The sequence below is a fragment of the Stigmatopora nigra genome, chromosome 1 (genome assembly GCF_051989575.1).
Source record: "Stigmatopora nigra isolate UIUO_SnigA chromosome 1, RoL_Snig_1.1, whole genome shotgun sequence".
Lineage (NCBI taxonomy): Eukaryota > Metazoa > Chordata > Actinopteri > Syngnathiformes > Syngnathidae > Stigmatopora > Stigmatopora nigra.
In genome coordinates this window covers 18714597-18735001 of record NC_135508.1, presented here as the reverse complement: position 1 = coordinate 18735001, position 20405 = coordinate 18714597, and the positions used below count along the sequence as shown (strand labels likewise).

The window sequence follows — 20405 nt, the reverse complement described above, 5'->3', positions numbered from 1 at the left end:
CGCCCCACACCCTTAACGAAGATAGAACGGTTCCGAAAATGAAATGGAAAAAAAGAAAATCTTCCAAACAAACAAACAGACAAATGTTTTGTTGTATGTCCAAACCCACGTGTGTAATATATACAAATCATCCAGTAAAATTAAAGAGCAATAGAAGAGATTAATTATAACCAAACTTTTCTGGATATGAGCTCTCAGCAAATGAAACCCCAGAATTATTTAAAAGAATGATTTACAAATATATACATGTCAAATTAAAAGAAAAAAAAACATGGATGGACTGAAGCAGCAGGACTGGGAGAAGAGCACTGAAACATAGCATGACAGGAGTCTTTCAATCTCCCTCTTGGCCTTGTGACGATACAAAATGTCAATGGCTTTGAGGGACCTTCCAAATTGCATTATACATGAAACCTAACCATTGACATTACCAAGGATTAAGGATTTTCCCCATGTCAGATGCCAAGGCTGTCAGTCTACTTGCATACGCTGACCCATTCTGTGACACTGCACTCCTCGCATAGTACGTAGCAGCACCAGTGAAACCTACAGTTGCAGCGCTGACTGCGAGTCTCTTTGAGTATATTGAGTCCTCTGCCGCAACACAGCGAGCCACAGCTGTCCGTGCCGTGGCTAGTTTTGTTGCAGATACGGCCGTGCGTGCCCAAAGAGTCTATGGCCACATCGTGCTCGCAGAAGTCCGGGGATTTCTCAAAGTAAACCAACTGTCTGGAGACGCTACGACGGCGAGTTCGGTTCCGGTTCCCCATTTTCCTTCGGCGGCCGTTCCCCAGTCGAGGATTGAAAACTCCATTGTTCTTGTTCTGGGAGTTGACCAAGATGGCTGACAGGAATTTTTCCTTGAGTATTGAACCCACCAGCTGGAACTCTGGTGATACATGCCAACAGGTCTTGAACTGGCAACTCCCTGAAGTGCCGTGACATTTGCATCTCCTCTTCATGTTGTCAGCAACTATCTGCGCATGAGAAAATGAACCGTGAGAACAGATTAAACAGCGCAATCAATGTCTTGATGAAGAAAACACTGCATGAATACTTTATGTCTAAGTATTGAGACACCCGACTTTTAGATAGTGGGTACTTCTTTTCAGTTCCACTAATAAACATGCGATAACTGCTTGGCTAACTAAAATATCTCCTCACTTAGTTGAGTTTGAGTTAGCAATGTATTGTGAGGCCAAATTACACTTTGGAAGAATTTTCAAAAAGGCTGTGAATGAGTGAAATAGAGCAAAACAGGAGTGGGAGAAGCCTGATCAAAAAGACAATAACCCAACCGCAACTGTTCCCTAACAGTTAATTTGACATTCTATTCGTCAACCAACTTTACTATTATCACTTGTTAATGCAAAGAAAAGATACTTACAGACTTTTAAAATACTAGGTGAGAATTTACCAAAGAGAAATTGGAAAACCTCAGGGTGTCTATCCCTATATTTTAAGCAATGATGGATCATTATTCAGACCAAGGCCTTGATAACGAGTGTTGAAAATCACAATAACATGACTATGGGGCATTCGTAATACATATGAATATATGAATATCAATTTGGCAACCTGAAAGAGTGGATATACATAATCTTTTGGAGTGTGAGGCAATTCTACTTGTCTGACATTTCCCTGTTTCATAAGCTAGCTAGCTTCAAAGACAACGCAATAACCTTAATCTTCTATTAAAAACTTGCATTTCACAATTCAAACAGATGAAACTCTATCCTATTCAGGCATCTGTCCATCATTACATTAGAATGAATTTCATAACAAGCCCTGAAACCCAGATCAATGTGCAAAAATCCTATGCTTATCCTAGTATTTGGAGTCGATATTTGGTGGTAAACATTTGATGAATATAATAAAATCAAAAGTCTCAAACAATGAATGATTCAAAGAGTGTGGCTCAAGAATGTAGTCCTTGTGCTTCACAAGGACCAAGCCCTCATTAATAACTTGTTGTGCTCACCTGTCGTCCAACTCGGTTGTTGTGTATCCTCATACGAGCGTGGATGTCTCTCGGAGAACCTCGGGAGTCGAGCCACTCTTTGGAGAAACGCTCTCCAAAACGTAAGTCGTGATTGCAGCCCCTCCACTCCCAAGTCTCCTGCAGGGGTGTCAGCTCGTCAGGAAAAGGCTTGAAGCCCGCAGAGTAGTGGGCGGAGTGTGGGTCGGCGGGCAGGTCGCCCAAGTGACTTGAGGATAGCGAGTCCACGTTGAATCCCGAGCCGTCCTTTTGGGGCCTTTGCAGCTGCGCAAGTTTCAAACGGAGCTTGTCATCATCCAGGCGACGCTTGCCCCCACAGCCACACGCCCCCAACTTGCCCATGCTGCAGGCCGAGGCTACCGAGTGTGCCACACCTGCCGCGAGCAAGGCAAGCGAGAAAGCGCTCTCGCGAAAACCTTGTGGAGGGAGATACGGAACACAGCGTAAAGGATACGCCTTGTAACTTTGAAAAACATTCATTCATCTTCCGTTCTGCTTATCCTCACAAGGTTCGTGGAGTGCTGTAGCCTATCCGAGCTAACAATGGGCAGTAAGCATGGTGTACTCTGAATCGGTTGCCAGACAATCGGAGGCCACAAGGAGGCAAATAACCCAAATGCCTCCCCTGTGAATGTTTACGTTTATTTTAATATTAATTAGAGTAGCTATTTTGTATTGGAGCTAAATCTATTTGTACCTTGTTTTAATTTTGAAGCTCATACCACACTTTCTTGTTGTTTAAAATTCCGTTGGGTTCGAATGGAATTTCATATCATTGTAAGTTGTACACAAAAATTCTAACAAGATAAATCTTTTTTTTTATCATTATTATTTTTCAATGTTTTTAGTGTCATTTTCAATTCAGTCTTTGACTTGTGTGGAATTTGCATGTTCTCTACGTGGCTTCATGGGTTTTACACATGTACTCCTTCATAATCCCGGAAACTGGCAGATCAACTGGTTCTTAGGTCTGATCATGAATTATTGTTTGCCTTATATTGCCCTGCAAATTCAGAGTGTACAGCATATATTGCAAATAGTTGACTGGAATAGGCTCAAGCAGGGCTGTGATCCTCGAGGGAATTGCTTTTTTTTTTTTTAAATTTGGCCTATTGAGTGCGGGTTGTTGGCCTTTGGACAACTACAAATGAAAATGTCTGTGCCAAATGGAACTTTTTGCATGTAGTACTCCTGGAATCTCACCCCTGTTGAGGATATTGCTGTGATGCAACAGTTTGCCGAGGTTCTCGAGTGATGAGCAGTTCCACCGCTGGTCCCGCAGCTGCTGCTGACACTCGTGGATGGCAACCTGGATGCCCTGCAGAGCGGAGGCCGTCACGTCGGGTTGACGAACGCACATCCTCATCTGACGCTTACTGAGGCCGTCCAGGCGCAAGCACACCGAGTTGGCGGTTAGAACCGGATCTCCTGCCAGCTTCAGGCTGAGAATATCATTACACAGAACCCTGCAGGCAACGTACAGTAACTGGGTAAAATTAATAAGTATTTGTGAGAGAAAGTGACAGACAGAGACCATTCATACGTCCAGATAAAAACATTGATTTACAGTGAATTTGAATGAATTATAAACAGTTACACTTCAGTCTTTTTTTTTTGTGGGAGCGTCACACAAAGTGATGAAATGAAGATACAACTCAAAAGAATCTTTTTGCAAGTCAACTATCACAGAGAGTGTTTTGTGGCGTCTAAAAGTCGTCAATGTGAGAGTAAAAAGCTCTCAAATTCACTTACGTCAACGCAGGTAGTAATAACAAGGCTGCCACCAAAATAGGGCACCTGTCCAAGCGGAGTTTGTTTGGTAGTTCCATTTTCTGTCGCACCGTGACATTAAATCGCTGCTGAAGTTTCCCCGTGTTTATAAAGACTTTTGATTATTTTGTTGGGATGGGGATTTATTGTCAGTGCGGCGGCGCCAAACGACAAGAGACTGAAGACAAGAGCACAGAGGAGTTGACGCACATTGGAGCGGAGGGAGGGAGGAGGGAGGAGGGTGAGGGAGGGAGGGAGGCATGGAGGGGGCGTGTGGAGAGGGGGGCAAAGGCGATTGTTTGCAAAATATTGCCCACTATTGAAGTTGTTATTACTCCACAACCTTCTCAGTAAAATAACATTCGGGTGTTCTGAGACAAAACTCACGACGAGCAGAGCATGTTTGGATAGTAACTTGATATTTTATCGATTATTTTTCGTATTGTTGTGTGAAACGATTGTGCTGAAATCTTTAATTTGCTGCTGTAATGAAATCAATTTCATTTTTAGATCCAGTGGTGTGCATCTGTTAAATAATGAGCCATTTATACAGAGAAGTAAAAGAAATACTAAATTATTGCCTACATTAGTATTATTGTTGTCGTTGTTGTTGTTATTATTATTATTTATTTTGGTTGAAACTCAAAAACTAAAATAACAAAATCACATTTAGGTTTGTGCACTAAATAATGTTACCAATAAATAAGTGAAACATCATATGACTCAAAAGAGACGATATCCCAACAAATATAGAACACACAATAAATGTAGCATTTTGAATTTCCACATTCCATTTTGATCTCGTTTAGTCTACGTATTTAAAAATATATCGGTATACTGAAAGGAACATTTATTAAAACGTGTCAAGAAAGTTAGAGTCCCTTTAAAGATTGTGGGAAAATTCTCAATTCGGCTAAATGTTAGAGTATAATCTGAGCAAATTTCATAAAAAGAATGAAAAACATCCTTGAAAATCTTGACAGCTGCAGTCTTTTTGACTTTCTTGCTCGTGCGTAAAAGTTGCTCTCCACTTTTACGCACCAGTAAGTTTGCATCAAATCGCAGTTACACCAAACTGGCGAAAATCGATAACTATCTAAAACACCCTGTGAAAAAGCATGCGGATTTTTCATGCAAAGTGAAGAAGATTCGTTGATGGATGTGAAATTAACGTTGCCACTGTACGAAGGAGGCAGCAGCAGCAGCAGCAGCAGGCAAGCGGCTCCTTGCAGACAATACACCCCTCACACACGCCCCCCAGCACCTTCATCGGAGCGACGACTTCACGTTGTCATCTCAAAGTCTTTATTTCTCACAATGCATACATTACAGCAATAATATAGTGATTTATTCAAACGGACTGCTTTGCATTATTATTTATACATTGAAACATGTGTCTGGAAGGACTACGAATCCCTAAAAAAAGTGCAAAAATGTTATAAAACTAAATTAACCCTCCCACCCCCAACACGGTTCACATTGTTACACCAATTCATCTAATCTCCTTCCATTGCCTAAACTGTGGCAATGAAAAGTGCATTAGCATTCTGCCTTGGCATGTATATCTAAGTGGCTTAAAAAAGTGATTTGAAGTTGATTTGTATATAAAAGGCTCCCCCTTTATCCGGATTGGAGCTAATCTGCTCGGTGTCGCATGACTGCTTCAGGAAGCCCCGTTTGTGTGCCTTCATATAAAAAAAAAACCTGACTACTAAAAATGGAGGTTGACTGTCTCTTTACATACAAAAACTCACTTCCTTTTACTGTCATCATTGAGATTATTCTGTATGGAAATATGGAAATGAGCAGATAAGTGTCACACACACACACATACACACACACAAACACACACACACACACACACACCGACACACACGCACGCACGCACACACGAAGACGTTTAGAGACATGATTGTTACCGGTGAATGTGGGGGTTCTGGAGGCCGTAAATTGGAATTAGTTATTCCTCTTTTCGGGGATTACAAATGAATTTGCGCGAGCGTCAACTCTATATGCGCAAAACAAGGCAGTGGGAGAGATGGAAGAATATACATTGTGTTAAGAGTTGTTGGATTTAGAAGGACATATCAAACCCATGCCCACTGCAGCCCCCCTCCTCCCCAGGATACTCAGATTGCGATCAGCAGCAGCAGCAACACATGAGACGTAGCAGAAAATATTCCCGATTCCACGAGTAATATGCGCAACTATAGGGATTTGTCCCCCACCAATCCACCCCAACCCACCCCAGCCCACCTCCACCTCCTCCTCGTCTGTCTTTTCTGCACAGTTGTGTTTCCTTATTCATTGTGCGCCCCTATGAAGAGCATTAACTATCCCTCCCTCCAATCCTATTGAAAGGGCTCCGAGGAAGAGAGAGAAAAAACACAGAGGGAGATGTGAGCAGCAAATCCCCTTTTTATTCCCCCTCGTAGCACTCAATAAGAGAAGAATGTGTTGCCTATCTGCTGTCACCGCCGAGGGGATCAAGTCTGCGGGACTGTCCCACGCGTTCCACGCACCGCGCAGAGCATCACTCCGAGGGACGCACTGAGGAGGAGTGCAGCATCCATCCACTCCACTTCGCACACGCCAGTCCATTGAGGAGCTGAGGTAAGACACCATGCATCCGGTGGACCGATGACATTAGAAGAGATGAAAATATCTTATTCTCCATAGGTGAGCGAGAGCGCGATGAGGAGTCTGGCTCTTCTGCTGGGAGTGAAAGCCGCGTGTATCCTCCTAGTGTCGTCCCTCTCGGGCACCGGGGCGGTCAACAATAGTGGCCGGTGGTGGTGAGTTCATACACACACACAAAACAAAACAAACAAAAAACAAACAAAATGGCAACTTTTTTCCAGGTTGGGTTTTTTTTTTTTGGAAGATCCTGACTACTGAAGTTTGCCTCATTTGCTCTATTCAACCACTTTGTCTTATAATTTCTCTTTCTGACATTTGAACATTTCCATTTACCTAATTTATTAACATAATAGATTAATACATTCATTTTGCTTAGCTGTAACACATTTAAAACAGCAACACACACACTTTTCTTCTTCCAACTGTTTTTATCTGTTTATTGACAGTAATTAAATTGTGGACTGAAACGTTTTAAGCAAAATATTTCATATGATTTGGAAAACACTGCTGTTAAAGTTGTTTCCAAATCATTATCTTAAATATTTAAGATGATTTGTAAACAACTTTGTTGTTAAACTTGTTTCCAAATTATCTTAAACATTTTGCCTAAAATGTATCAGTCCACAAATTTATTCATTCATTTCTTCCTTCAGAAAATGAATGAATAAAAATGTCTCAGTCCACAATTTATTCATTCATTCATAAAATGAATGGATAAATTGTGAAATAGGGCATTTTAAGCAAAATATTTAAGATGATTTGGAAACAACTTTGCTTTTAAATAACACTGTGAGAAACACGAGGCATGATATTATGCTCTATTTTTTTCTTTTTCTTTTAAAGTAATGCAGTTCAGACTGCTCTCAGCTGTTCTTGATTTAAAGACAATTTAAGAACATTCAGGATGAAGTATTTATGGGTCATCGTTGACAAAAAAAATGGCGAGAAGGCAAAAAATGGATGAAAATACTGGAAAATACTTTTAAACAAATGGATTGTCTCACAAACATCAATAGTATGAATTGTTGCCAACTTAATGAAATGACTGACCTGAAGAGGCAAAATGTGTCAGAACATTTAAACTGAACAGAAAAATTCAAAACAGGTGTTGGATCCGTGAATATAAAAAACACTTCTCCTGGTTGAAATTGAATTGTTAGTGCTTTTCATCCTATTGTTGACGGAACCAGAACGGACACAGAAGGGTACATAACTGAAATGGATCAACACCTGCTGTGATTTTTGGTTTTTAAACAGACCACCGCGACACTTGATTTGATTCGATCGTCTCCTTGCGCCAGGGGTGTCGTCAACGTGGCATCGTCGTCCAATCTCCTCACCAACTCCAAGAATGTGCAGTTGGTCTTGGACCCCAGCCTGGCCCTACTGAGTCGTCGTCAACGTCGTCTGATTCGGCAGAATCCAGGAATCTTGCACGCCGTCGCTGCTGGCTTGCACGCGGCAATTAAAGAATGCAAGTGGCAGTTCCGTAACCGTCGCTGGAACTGCCCGACCACCCACAGCCCGGCGATATTTGGCAAAATTGTCAACCGTGGTAAGTCTCTCTTGTCTTTCTCTCCAGGCCATCTGGAAGACTTTGGGGAGGATGAAACACAATCTCGTTCATATTAAAACTGCCTTTTCATAAAGTTTTTCACTGAAGAAAGGGGATTTGGATAGAAGGATGGTGGCCGGTGGTCAGAACTATTGCCTCACGGTGAGGGTTCTAGGCCTTTGTGCAGTTCTATAACTACTAGATGTGATTGACGTGCTATTCCAATCGGGGTTTGTCATTTAACTGGTGCACGGTAGCGAATTTTGCTCTTGTCTCTCCAGGTTGCAGAGAGACAGCCTTTGTTTTCGCTATCACCAGCGCCGGGGTGACCCATGCGGTAGCTCGCTCCTGTTCGGAAGGCGGCATCGAATCGTGTACCTGCGATTACCGACGCAGGGGTCCCGGCGGGCCGGACTGGCACTGGGGTGGCTGCAGTGACAATGTCGATTTCGGCAGGATGTTCAGTCGAGAATTTGTGGACTCCAGTGAAAAGGGTCGAGATCTGCGCTACCTCACCAACCTGCACAATAACGAGGCCGGGAGAATGGTAGCGATCGACAGAGAAAATTGAAGGTTGTTTTGGGGTAGCTGCCAATGGTGACTTTGTTGTCCACTCATTGCAGACGGTGTCCTCAGAAATGCGGCAGGAATGCAAGTGTCACGGCATGTCTGGCTCCTGTACCGTGCGCACCTGTTGGATGCGCCTACCGAGCTTCCGCGCCGTGGGAGACTTCCTCAAGGACCGCTTTGACGGCGCATCTCGAGTCATCTACGCCAACAAGGGAAGCAATCGCGCCTCACATCGTGCGGACCCTCGCCACCTGGAACCGGAAAACCCTTCTCACAAACCCCCCTCCACGATGGATCTGGTCTATTTTGAGAAATCGCCTAACTTCTGCTCCAAAACTGGCACTTTGGGAACTACGGGTAGAACTTGCAACAGTTCCTCCCCGGGCTTGGATGGGTGCGAGTTGCTCTGCTGCGGACGTGGGTTTGAAACCCGGGCCGAGAGTATCACGGAGCGGTGCAACTGTACATTTCACTGGTGCTGTCATGTCAGCTGCCTGAACTGCACCAGTTATAGAACTTTACACCAGTGTCTATGATCAGGGCAGGGGAGAGTTTGGGCTAAATATTTAGGCCTGTGATAAGCAAAACCTATTAGAAGTTATATAGCAGGCAGTGAAGGTCACAAAGTATGTATACAGGTGGCTGCTTAGGGTAAACTGACAGGGATTTTAACTCATTCGTTGTTACTGACAGAGATGGACTTGTAATCCATTTAATCTAAAACAGCTGACTGTGAATGATCGCCACCAAATTTCAATCAGAAGACAAAAGCACAAACAAACGAACAGGGTATAAACACACACACACACACACACACACACACACACACACACACACACACATACGTCATGATACTAAAATTCCACATTATCATTGTGGTCTTTTCTTGATATCAACGTGGTCTCGTCACACTATAAAATATTAGGTTGTTGTCGCTTAAAGTTTTGTTTCAGGCGACGAATAATCCTCCAATAGCTCTCTTGTAGACATTTAAATTCTGGATGCAAATGTCAACATTTGACGGACAGGGATAGAAGTGCATGATCTATATATCTTTTTCACAGATTAAAAAAAAAACATCTAAACTACTAAAGCCTATCGAGAATGACATGGCCAGTATGAAAAATGGTCTTTACTTATCTTCTCCATACAGTATGTACACTATAAATTTAGTTTAGTTTTCAACTGGACCAGCACCTGAATTTCAACCATGATCAGAATGCTACTACAGGATATATTTAGAATTCAATGTGTCCCTGATCACAAAGACTGAGAATAATTTTGAATGTCTTATTAAGAATTAAACCAACATCATATTGTGCATCAGCTGAGAGAACCAAAATACTGTATATAATAAAAATATATGAATATATTTATAAAGATCATTGCTGAATGATGTATGCACCTGTCAATGTTAGAGAAAATGAGATCAATTTGGCTGTCTCTGTTTTGTATGTTTAAGATTATTTCATGGAGTAATTAATGTACCTGACCAAATTTTTACATGCGAAGTGTACATTTTGTGTTTTGCAATGCACTGAATACACCTCTTCTTATCAGTTTAAATATGAGAAATATTTATTTGCAAGGTTTTTATACTTCAAGAGTAGTAAGACATACGATTTGACACTCTTTAGGGGAAAAAATATGATGTAGATGTTTTTTTTCCTTTTCGGTTGAATGATAGAACAATAAAGTCTATATTTTTCAATTAAGTGCTGACTATTTTCACTCTCTGCTTTTGTGTGTGTGTGTTTTTGTTTTTAATGCTCAACCAAGTGATCATATAAGTCTGTCCCTGGGTGTCCTGATCTTTAATCCTATTAGCAGTGGCTCACAAAACATCCTTGCATCTGTGCTCTCCGCTGAAGACGGCTTGGCTTATCCGGCCAAATATACCTTTCATGGCATTGGAATGAATATTTTGGCTTTCATGCAGGAAACTAAATTATAATAACAGTGAAAGGAAAGAGTTCTCTCCGACCACAGGACAATGGAAAGAGCAAAATCTTCCTTAACTCATCACCATCGGGGCATGTGGCCAGAGCACAAGGGAACAGGTGTGAGTGTGAACTCTTATGTCGGTTTACTGACTACCGTATTTTCACGACTATAAGGCGCACCGCATTTTAAGGCGCACCCTCAATGAATGACATTTTTTCCACATATGAGGTGCACTGTATTAAAAGGTGCACTGTATTATAAGGCGCACTGTATTATAAGGCGCACTGTCTATTTTGGAGAAAATTTAAGACTTTTAAGTGCGCCTTATAGTCGTGAAAATACGGTGATTGCTATTGACTTCCAGGTCTGAAGCACTCACTACACAGTCACCTCTAGAGCCAGCCACTGTTGATGTTTTGGAGTTTTTTGTATAAAATCTTGCAGTGGGGGAGGAGATATATAATGGAAGATGAAAAATGAAAAATGAAAATCAGACATAGGCATTGTCGTCATCATTGACTTGACAAAAAGCCTAGTAGTCATCATACCCTTAGCAGCGTATGACGAAATTGTAGATGTTGTAAACTAAGATGGCATCTGCATATTTACCAGTATTGTTTCAGTTCGGGCGTTTGTGTTTTTTTAATATCGGACAGTGCTGGTTTTTCGTTTTTGGTTTTCTGTTTTTTTCCATATATAAGGCGCACTGGATTATAAGGTGCACTGTCTATTTTGGAGAAAATTTAAGACTTTTAAGTGCGCTTTATAGTCGTGAAAATACGGTATATATCACTACAGGTTGGAGTAGCAAAGAAATACATGACCCATATTCAGTTTTAGTAGGCGAAAACAAAAGATGTTTAAGAAGGCAGAGTTCAAATGGTAGGCATGGGTGTGAGTGAGGTGGGAGAGTTCGAGGGTGGGTGGGTGAGTGGGGGGTGCCTGTGGGAGTGCTGAGGAGTCAGTGATAATTAGCTCAATTAGTGACAAAGGCAGTGTAATAAATACCGACTTAGTGTCTGGGTCCCTGCTGGCCTCTCCGTGCGCGGCCTGCAATGCAGCCCGGGCATGATGGACAATTCATTAAAGTGACAAAATACCCCACCGTCCAGGCGTGACGCTGCGAGTTAGCACCCTACAGGCCCGGCTCATTGTTCTAATTGTCTGGGCTGGAGTCACTTTGTGGCCGCCTCCTACTTCACCCACCCCGCCTTTACACTCCAGCCTTCAGAAAAGCAATGGAGTTAATGCCCCTACCTTACTTTGTAAGTAGGTGATCGGCAGGTTTAGGAAAGAAAAAAAAACTGTGAGAGTTCCTCGGGGTGGGGGAGGCGCTGGGATTAGGGAATGGAGGTTGCCCGGGAGTGCTGGGAGCAGCTCCGATCGGAATGTAGCAGAGATGAGTCCAGAACCTCGGATGCGGGACAAAGCGAGAGTTAATAAGGAAAGATTGAAGGGACCGGCGACAATGGGGCGCCACCCGAGTCGAGATGAAATTGCTTCCGAGGATTATTGGGAGAGGGCGTGAGCGTTGTCTGCTTTTTGTGCTTGTGTGTGTTTGGTTGGGCATTTGTGTGTTTGTGCTGCAGTGTGTGTACAGAGGCAGGGGGAGAGCTGAGAGTTTGATGGCTACCCCTCTGGTTGGGGAGCAGGGGACCAGCGAAGGCTAACCGGCTGTTCCCACAGTCTGTTCTGCTCAAGCCACCTTTGACACACGGGCCTGCCAGGCGGTAAGCAGGCAGTCGTGGTGAGAAGGCCCACTTCCAAAAACGACAAAATTGTCCCTGGACGACCACAGGGGAAGTGCGGGCCGAGATGAGAGCATGATGAGACCAAACTAATGAAGAAATGGCCGGGAAAAAAAGATGCTTTAAATTAAACCATGAAAAAAACTTGGAACTGTTTGACCCACAATCGCTTAGCGTGACATTTTTCTACCTAAAGGTGTTTATGACCCATCTTTGAGCTTTTATATCCTGGCTGATCGTACAACACATCAGCTTCGCATTAAAATTCCTCTCTTAATCACGGACGCCAGTTTGCTTTGGTGGAGTAAACTCCAGTTTCCAATAGCAAATGTATTGGGAGAATTTAGAATATGGATGGATTGCTATTTTAATTGGGTGGAAAGGTAAGTGGACAGGTGGTTTGGTGAATGGAGTTATGTAATTAGATTGTGGCAGATGGGTGATGGGTCAAAAGATGATAACAGAGGGGTGGAAGGGTGGTTGAGTACACTGATGGAAGACGGGGTCAAAGATTGAAGGTCGATAAATGGATGGACGGATAGATGGATGATGGATGGACGGATATTACTGCAGGTGACTAGGTGGTTAGGTGGCAAGTGTGTGGCTAGGTTAAGAAATGGATGTTTAAAAGTATGGCTGCATGTATTGGATGGATGGATGATCAATGGTTGGACAGGCGGACAGATAGATAGATTAAAAAAAGGAAGTATGTCTACAGAGTTTGTTTCCACAGAAAACCTTTTTCACACATGCACGTGCGTGCGTGTGTGTGTGTGTGTGTGTGTGTGTGTGTGTGTGTGTGTGTGTGTGTGTGTGTGTGTGTGTGTGTGTGTGTGTGTGTGTGAGCGCATGCACACGAATGTGGCAGCTGGAAGGCAGACCCAGTGCAGGAGAATGGTCCCCCCAAGCAACTGACCTTTTTGGGCAGATGGCAGTTCCAGAATGAGAACCATGCAGCATCACAATGGACTAGGCCTCCTAACATCTCCATCACTTCATCATCCGGCAACCTGCCACAGGCGACCACACAAGAAAGGGAGCGTCACCACTTAGGGGGGGAATGTGCTCAGACTTCAAGGTCGCAACACATGCCACGTGCGCACCAATTTGACTTTAATTAGAGTTGCGGGCCAAGAGCGCTGATGAGAAGAGATGCAGGCAACACCTAAAGCGCTGTCCAAACCTCTAGACACTGACAAACAAGAGCTTTTCCATTGCATGGCTTTATCCACGGAGTGAATCATTGAATACGGAATGTGTCCAGGGCGCTCTAGCACACTGAGCAATCTGTACCATGTCTGTGGTCAGGCTCGGTGCTCCAATTGCGTGAGAGAGCGAGATCAAACTGCGAACTCAAGGTGGGAAAGACAAGAAAAAAACAACATATAACTTGTAGATGACTCAGCAAAATGGGCCATCTTTCAGTTGACGGACCACTGAACCCTGATATTTAAGCTGTTTATTAGAGAAGCGCAAAAGAAAGGGTTTTGGTTTGAATTAAGAACTGTGTTTTACAGGAGAAGTGGGCAAAGGCTCAACACTGACACACCAGTAGAGGAATGTTTATTTGCAGCACGCCGGGAGCAGAGTGGCTTGCAGGAACTATGACACATTCTTCTGTCACTGGCACTTCGGCTGCATTCACACGTTCGCAAGTAACGCACCTATTCCACAATTTCCCACCTCTGATAACTCAAGACAGCGCACGGTAGCTTGGCAACTCCATGGCAACCGATCTATGGATGGATAGACTGAGGACAGGTGCTCGGGTGACGACATACATGTTCTTGGAGTTCGTAGTTCTGTTCATTATCCAGTCAGGCCACAGAAATTAAAGAAGGCATTTCTTATTAAGGGGACGCAGTGGCAAAAAGGACAAGCAACTAATCTTTCCATGTGCAATCATAGTCGGTAATGGCTTGTAAAACACAAACACAGCAGTATTGCATTCTCCCGTTTCGCAAAAACATGCATATTTTCGTGGTGTCACATTGTACATGGCTTTCTCCCACCCGGTCTTGTCTGTGTAATAGCTAATAGCTTCCAGAGAACCCAGAGATGCTAAAAGTTCTCCCAGATGCTGTTCAATACGCACTTAAAAAAGAAAGACAAAATGCTCCTTTTGGAATTGTCCACTGAAATTTAATCGTCGCCTGTTACACAAAGCTGACCCACAACACAGAAAGAATTTTAACAGACAAAATCAATCAATTTTCTGCAATTGGATATTAATAAATTGTTGCCAAATGGAAGATCTTGAAAGGGTGAACTTTGGGTAGTGTTTCCATTGAATTATAAATGTCCTATCTGATTTTATCAAATGATAATAGCTATTATTAATTGAGTTGGGTTTGATTTATTTAATAAAGGGTCATTACATCTTAATGAACGCATACATTTTCATGTAATGAACATATAGATATATGCAATTATGTAAAATTAGAGGTACTTTCCATCTTTGGATTTCAAACCTTAATCCAGATCATAAATAATACGATTTTTCTTTTAATTGTGATCAGTAGGTTTCTACATAAATTGTGTTAAATAAAAAACTGGCCTTAGAAAGGTTGCACATAATCAACTGTGAAAACACAACATGGTTGCTCTCTAGTGGTCAAGATGTGGAACTACTCAACGTAATATTGATAAAGTTGTAGTTGATTGACAAGGTCAAAATTACTCTTTCTCGTGTAAAGAACTGGTGGTAATGATGGAAGAACCCCAAATCACTTTTACAATAAACTGAACTTTATTAACAGTAAAAAGGTTTGCAGAATAGCGAGGGCAACGCAGTTGTAACTGCTAAAACATGTCAGAATGCAACAGTTTTTAAATCAGTGATGAGGCAGTTGAACATGTTGAACTTTGAGGTAAGTTGTTTCTTGTCGTGTAACATCACTCACAAAATATCGTAAAACAACAACACACTGAGGCACAAATTCATGCCTCCTTTTTCACTTTTTTTTCTTTTTCAATAAAAAATAGATCACAATCAGGTAAAAGCAGGGCAGTAACAAGCACACATGCTGTGTTCCATTCATACAAGTTTATCTTTTTCACATACTAAGTGCAGTTTGAGGCTCTTTTATGCAAACAATCTCAAGTACAATCGGCAATTATGAAGAAAGTCAAAGCATTACAGCAGCAAGCCTACAATATCAAGTTGAGAATACTGAGTTTGGTCTCATTCGTGTTCCCATAATCAACAAGAACAAAAAGTCATTGTACTGTAGCGATAAGGTATTTGGGTGCTAGAAAGAAGCAGGAGGTAACAAATGGTCCGCTTGACAGGAACATGTCGGATAAGATTTGGAATATAGCTGATTAAATACACCAAGGCTGAAACAAGCAACACTAACAAGCCCACCATGAGTGAAACTCAACATAAAGCCAGTTAAGAGCTCCCAACTTTTTAGTGCCACAATGTAAGATCTTCAGTTGAATATCTATTCTCATCACAAATGGTGCAGCAAACTTGAGTAAATAACTAGTGCAACATAGTGCGAATCTGAGAGAGGCTGGCAAATGATATGACTATCATCATGATGATTCAGCAGTTATTTCAGTGCAGAGACTGAGCACAACAAAAGTAAAGCCATTGCGTGCTTGGGCAAAGATAGGGACTCCACGAGTACTATCCTTGCTCATTGTTTTCCTTGGAAACCTCATGGCTCATGGTCTGATCTGCACCAGCACTGCAGGGCTCACGAAAAGAAATTTGAAATTGTCTTCCGTCACAGCCAAATTTTGGTTGACAAAATTTCCTCAAGGCAACCCCACTTTCTGACTTCACACACTGTAAACAAGTTAGAGTTAAGGCAGTCCTTTTCCGTTTTGACAAAAGCTGCACCCGATCCCAGAGGCACGGCATTCTCAGTGCATATGGATCTTACCTGACAGCCATTACTGGTAACGCCCTCCATGCAACGTTGAACAAAGTTCTTAGTCAGAATGCAATTCCTCAAATGTAAACACAGTGCTTCCAACTATTTGGTAAAGGTAATTCAATCAAGGAAATGATATCTAATCATGATTTCTCAGCAACTTTTCCTTTCTTTTTAGTTGAGAGGAAATCCCCCAAGAAGGCACTTTTGAAGCAAAATCACATTTTGCCGGATGATTCAATAAGCGAGTGCAGCCATCATTTGTCACTGTTAACTTGGAAGTTTCTTCATCCATTTCTCCTTGTTTTGAACAATATAACATCAAATTTTTAATTTGACACAGGGATCAAAACGCATGATCTGGTGCAGAGCAAACATGAGCCCACCCACCTCCCACTGCTACCCACTCCTCTCAGGCCAACAGGTGCTCTCCTCGACTCATGTGGGAGGAAAACTCGTAGCGGTCCCGGCTGCGGTGACCACAGATGTTACACTCGAAAGGCTGGTGGAAACCGTGGCATCCCATGTGGATGGTAAACATGACATGATCAAGGAAGAGGATCCGGCAGTGGCGACAGTGATAATAGTGCAGGGGTCGACCTTCCCTGTCCAACACCTGCACTCTCTCTCTGGAGGGAAGTGGTGAGCCAGAGCTTCTCTTTATTCGGGTGGGGGGCGAAGGAAAAACCCTGTCCCAGTCTGAGTCCATCTCTTTGGCCTGGCCGAGTCCGGAGGCGGAAAGGCTGTGGGGAAGTGCGAGGGTTTGGTAGTGGAGGTGCTGGTTGTCGTCGGAGGTACGTGTGTGGACTGCAGCCCTTGTGCTGAGGTCTTCTGCTGTGCTCTCGGTATCTGTGGAGTCGGGACATCCATTGGGTGAGGTTGTGTGGCTATAAAAAGAAGCGTGACTTTCGCCTGCTTCTTGAGTAGATAGGCCCAGGGCCACCATTGGCAGTCCGCCCGGGGCTCCTTGAGGAGGGACGTTGCTGTTAGCGGAGCCCGTGTGGAGCTCATACAGGAATGCAGGATGAAACGTATTGTCCCCTAGTTTGCACCTGGAGTCTTGCAGCGGTTTACCACCTAGAGTGGTAGAGTCTCCAGATGCCTGAGGGTTTGTGTGCTCCCCTTCCCTCTCGGAACCAGAGGACAAGTCACAAGGGACTTCAAGCAGGTCAAGGTTCATGAGTTTGTCACCTATGGGAACAGCAGATAACCGACTCACAATATATGCTTTTTTTAATTGCAAAAATTTGAATGAAAAGGCTTCATATTCTGTTATCTCCATTATCTGTCTGGCCAAGTTTACACCAAAAGTCCCCCACCAAAATGTCATGTCATTGAACCCACACATCCGTTACAATGTTGAAGGACAAAAAGACAACTAACCCAGAAACTTCTGTGGCGTTGACCTCTTGCGTTTAGTGATGCTGACAGCTAATCTATCTGCAAATTGTGGTTTCTCAGTCGTCATGTCCAGCGAGGGTTTAGCAATGACGTCTATATTTCCTGACAGATCATCTAGAAAAAAAGTATCATACATAAGTAATGGATTTGCATGAATGTCCATGATCAATTTAACTTACACCATTGCGCAGGGAAGTTTTGTGTTTGTGTGACGTCTTACCTTGCTGTACGGAATTTTTAAATACTCCTGCCTTCTGGTCCTGACTCTTTAGGAAACTGTAGCAACGGTCAAAATGATCCTCTAATGTGCTTTTCTGTTTGTAGCTGCGGCTACAGTAGATACACTTGTAAGGTTTTCCCGCCAGTGGCGAAGAAACTGCAATTGGAAAAAACAAACTAAATCAAAAAAACTAGAGTAATGTAGACTTAAACCAACATCCGTGGAAATAAGTTCACAATGTATTCAGTAGAACCATTGTGAATGCTTCTTCTCTTGAAACAGGGAATCTGTTATTTACCTCTTTTGCCTTTTAATATGCTATTTAAATAGACGTCCCCATTCCCAAACAACACATATCATGATGTTAGCAAAATTATGTTGTAGTAATGAAATTTGATCATTTTTTCTGTATCTAATCACTATGATCCAGGATGTATATGCCATCTACTGCCCGTAATTCGGTGGGATAGGCTCCAGCGACCCTTGTGAAGATGAGCGGCTTGGACAATTAATGAAAAGGACTATGACTCTGAAGTTCCTACATTCTGTGCATATTATATTCAATAAAAAATGTTAGGGCAACTAGTAAAGCACTGTGGAGTGTAACACAACTTATTAATGATCACAAAAATAAGCATGTTCTAAATCAAATACCTATAAAGTGGAGATTTTATAAGTACAGTATGTTTCTACGGCTGTATGTGAATCTCGTTGCATTGTGTAAGCAGCCATATTTTGGTGTATTTTATTGTCAAAGCGACAATTAAACCAGTTCATGTACCCATGTACCTGCATGTGTACGTAGGTGTCCAGCTAGGGCGTCCCTCCTGCGGCAAGCGTAGTTACAAATGGGGCATTTGAAAGGTTTCTCTCCAGAATGCAACTTGATGTGACGTAACAAGTTGCCCTTTTGGGTGAAGGAGGCTCCACACTGGTTACACTGAAAAGGCCTCTCACCTAACAACAAGGTGGAGGGATGAAAGACTTCAGACATGTTGCCCTTTTCATTTCCTGAACTCCGACTGTTGGCCGATGCCTGCTCACCTGTATGGCTTCGCTTGTGCACCATCAACACATTGGGTCCGATGCACACGATCCCACACACGTCACATTGAAGCTTTCCACTCGGGAGTCGAATGGGTCCTAGTGAAGAAGCGTTATCGCCAAAAAGATTCCCTTGTCTAAGCCTAGTGTTCCCTGTGCTCCCTTCTTCCATTAGCTCTAGTATTCTGTCATCACCACTTCTGCTTTCTTCGAGAGCCTCTCTGCTATTCGGCTGCGGCGATTTGTCTTCACTACACAGCTCCTCCTTGACCGAATTTGCTGTGAAATTAAAATCAAACTTAATTGTTTTATAATGCATTTATGCATAAAAGCAGATTATGAATTTGAAAACAAACCTGTAAAGAGACAACGATTCAAAGACTGCTGATTGTTAGGCTCATAGTGATCTGGCTCTGTCGATGACTCTTGGCCATTGCCTAAATGAGACAGTAAAGTCAAAATTTGTAGTACAAACAAATGAGGTGGATTTTGAACTTTTCACGTACCTGATGCAAGAGAGCATCCATTGAAGTCATTGTCATTCATTATTTCACCAGATGCCTGCATCTGTGCAAAGATCAACCAGAGGTTTTCTTGCAATGAATGTATACATTTTAAAAGAAAAGGTTTGTCTCCTTGTGCCCCCGCCTCTGGCCCAAACTCAGCTGGGAAAGGCTCCAGCACCCCCCGCGAACCTAGTGAGGATAAAGCAGTTCATAAAATGAGAGAAGAAAGAGATGAATGATATGCCATTCTAGTCATTGGCCATTATTAGTGTATACATGTTCATCTGTCATGGAGATCTGGTTATTTGCGAAGCCGATGGAAAAAGCTGTAGATTTTCTTTGTCAAATGAAATGCATGGCTGCAGCGATGTCTAGAAAGGGAACGGCGAACAATATGCGGTCTCTGGCCGCTTGGAGAGCAACAGGCGCGCCAGTCACACCAGGGCACGGCTGGGTGGTGGCAAGCGGAGTGTGGGGGGCGCACTTCTGCGCCGACCCTCAACTGACAATCGTTCATGTGGGTGGTAAAGCGACCAAGCGGTTTGTTTCCAAATAACTCCCCTGCCACTACATATACACACAAATCCACTTATGGTGGTGCGTTGCGTTTGACGTCCGAAAAATAACCGCGTCTGGGTGCTAAAAAAACGGTTGCGTGTCACATGATTGCCATTATTGTTGACCCCCCCCCCCCCCAGCCCCCCACGCACGCATGCGGCTGTCATTCAGAATTGAGCACATTCAACGGTAGGCGCTTGCAATTACAATGTTTCTTCAATGTTTCCTCCGCGCCGTTGCTATGGCAGCAGAGCACACGACAAATGGCATTCAAACGCCTTCAACTCCAGCGGAAATAAAAGACGTACTTTCGGATGCTATTCGATGTATGTTGTTCTTGTGTTCGTGGGTGCAAAAGATGAATCGCAAAGAGCCTTCTTACCTGGACACCCCTCGTTCTTGCCCCTTCTTTTGAAGTGTCTGGTAGCGGTTTGTTTTCAAAGCGACAGCAGCATCTCTCGATTTTTTTTTTTTTTTTTTTTTTTACCTGAGAACCCCAAACAACTTCCGGGCAACAGATTACCGAATGCATCGATTTCCCAAAAATGTGCAAATAGATTAATACG

At 43.0% G+C, this 20405-nt stretch overlaps 3 protein-coding genes across 4 annotated transcripts; 1 reads left to right on the top strand and 2 right to left on the bottom strand.

Moving 5' to 3' along the window:
• Positions 1 to 112: 112 nt before the first annotated feature.
• On the bottom strand, positions 113 to 3947 carry wnt10b (wingless-type MMTV integration site family, member 10b). The gene is made up of 4 exons (XM_077726170.1): positions 3752 to 3947; positions 3203 to 3465; positions 1982 to 2415; positions 113 to 977 (listed from the first exon to the last, which is right to left on the bottom strand). Exons 1-4 carry the CDS (start codon positions 3826 to 3828, stop codon positions 477 to 479), a joined length of 1275 nt encoding a protein of 424 aa, XP_077582296.1. The 5' UTR covers positions 3829 to 3947; the 3' UTR covers positions 113 to 476.
• Positions 3948 to 6452: 2505 nt separating this feature from the next.
• On the top strand, positions 6453 to 10075 carry wnt1 (wingless-type MMTV integration site family, member 1). The gene is made up of 4 exons (XM_077726182.1): positions 6453 to 6564; positions 7711 to 7964; positions 8246 to 8511; positions 8588 to 10075. Exons 1-4 carry the CDS (start codon positions 6464 to 6466, stop codon positions 9068 to 9070), a joined length of 1104 nt encoding a protein of 367 aa, XP_077582308.1. The 5' UTR covers positions 6453 to 6463; the 3' UTR covers positions 9071 to 10075.
• Positions 10076 to 14977: 4902 nt separating this feature from the next.
• On the bottom strand, positions 14978 to 20314 carry ikzf4 (IKAROS family zinc finger 4). Of its 2 annotated transcripts, XM_077732125.1 has the most exons (8): positions 20222 to 20314; positions 19282 to 19342; positions 19132 to 19212; positions 18776 to 19054; positions 18521 to 18688; positions 17732 to 17887; positions 17494 to 17625; positions 14979 to 17301 (listed from the first exon to the last, which is right to left on the bottom strand). In XM_077732125.1, exons 2-8 carry the CDS (start codon positions 19340 to 19342, stop codon positions 16523 to 16525), a joined length of 1656 nt encoding a protein of 551 aa, XP_077588251.1. In that variant the 5' UTR covers positions 20222 to 20314; the 3' UTR covers positions 14979 to 16522. The 2 variants fall into 2 exon arrangements, with proteins under 2 accessions (XP_077588249.1, XP_077588251.1); XM_077732123.1 differs by having other exon boundaries at positions 14978 to 17301; positions 18521 to 19054.
• Positions 20315 to 20405: the final 91 nt, after the last annotated feature.

Excerpts from the sequence above, each read along its gene's own strand:
- wnt10b (XM_077726170.1), bottom strand. The coding sequence starts at position 3,828 with ATGGAACTACCAAACAAACTCCGCTTGGACAGGTGCCCTATTTTGGTG. Across the intron at positions 3,466-3,751 it reads TTATTACTACCTGCGTTGAC|GGTTCTGTGTAATGATATTC; the intron begins GTAAGTGAATTT and ends CGTTGCCTGCAG. Across the intron at positions 2,416-3,202 it reads CAGCAATATCCTCAACAGGG|GTTTTCGCGAGAGCGCTTTC; the intron begins GTGAGATTCCAG and ends TCCCTCCACAAG.
- wnt1 (XM_077726182.1), top strand. The coding sequence starts at position 6,464 with ATGAGGAGTCTGGCTCTTCTGCTGGGAGTGAAAGCCGCGTGTATCCTC. Across the intron at positions 6,565-7,710 it reads AACAATAGTGGCCGGTGGTG|GGGTGTCGTCAACGTGGCAT; the intron begins GTGAGTTCATAC and ends TCCTTGCGCCAG. Across the intron at positions 8,512-8,587 it reads ATAACGAGGCCGGGAGAATG|ACGGTGTCCTCAGAAATGCG; the intron begins GTAGCGATCGAC and ends CACTCATTGCAG.
- ikzf4 (XM_077732123.1), bottom strand. The coding sequence starts at position 19,342 with ATGCAGGCATCTGGTGAAATAATGAATGACAATGACTTCAATGGATGC. Across the intron at positions 17,888-18,520 it reads ACACCTACGTACACATGCAG|TTTCTTCGCCACTGGCGGGA; the intron begins GTACATGGGTAC and ends TTCCAATTGCAG. Across the intron at positions 17,302-17,493 it reads AACGCCACAGAAGTTTCTGG|GTGACAAACTCATGAACCTT; the intron begins GTTAGTTGTCTT and ends CTGTTCCCATAG.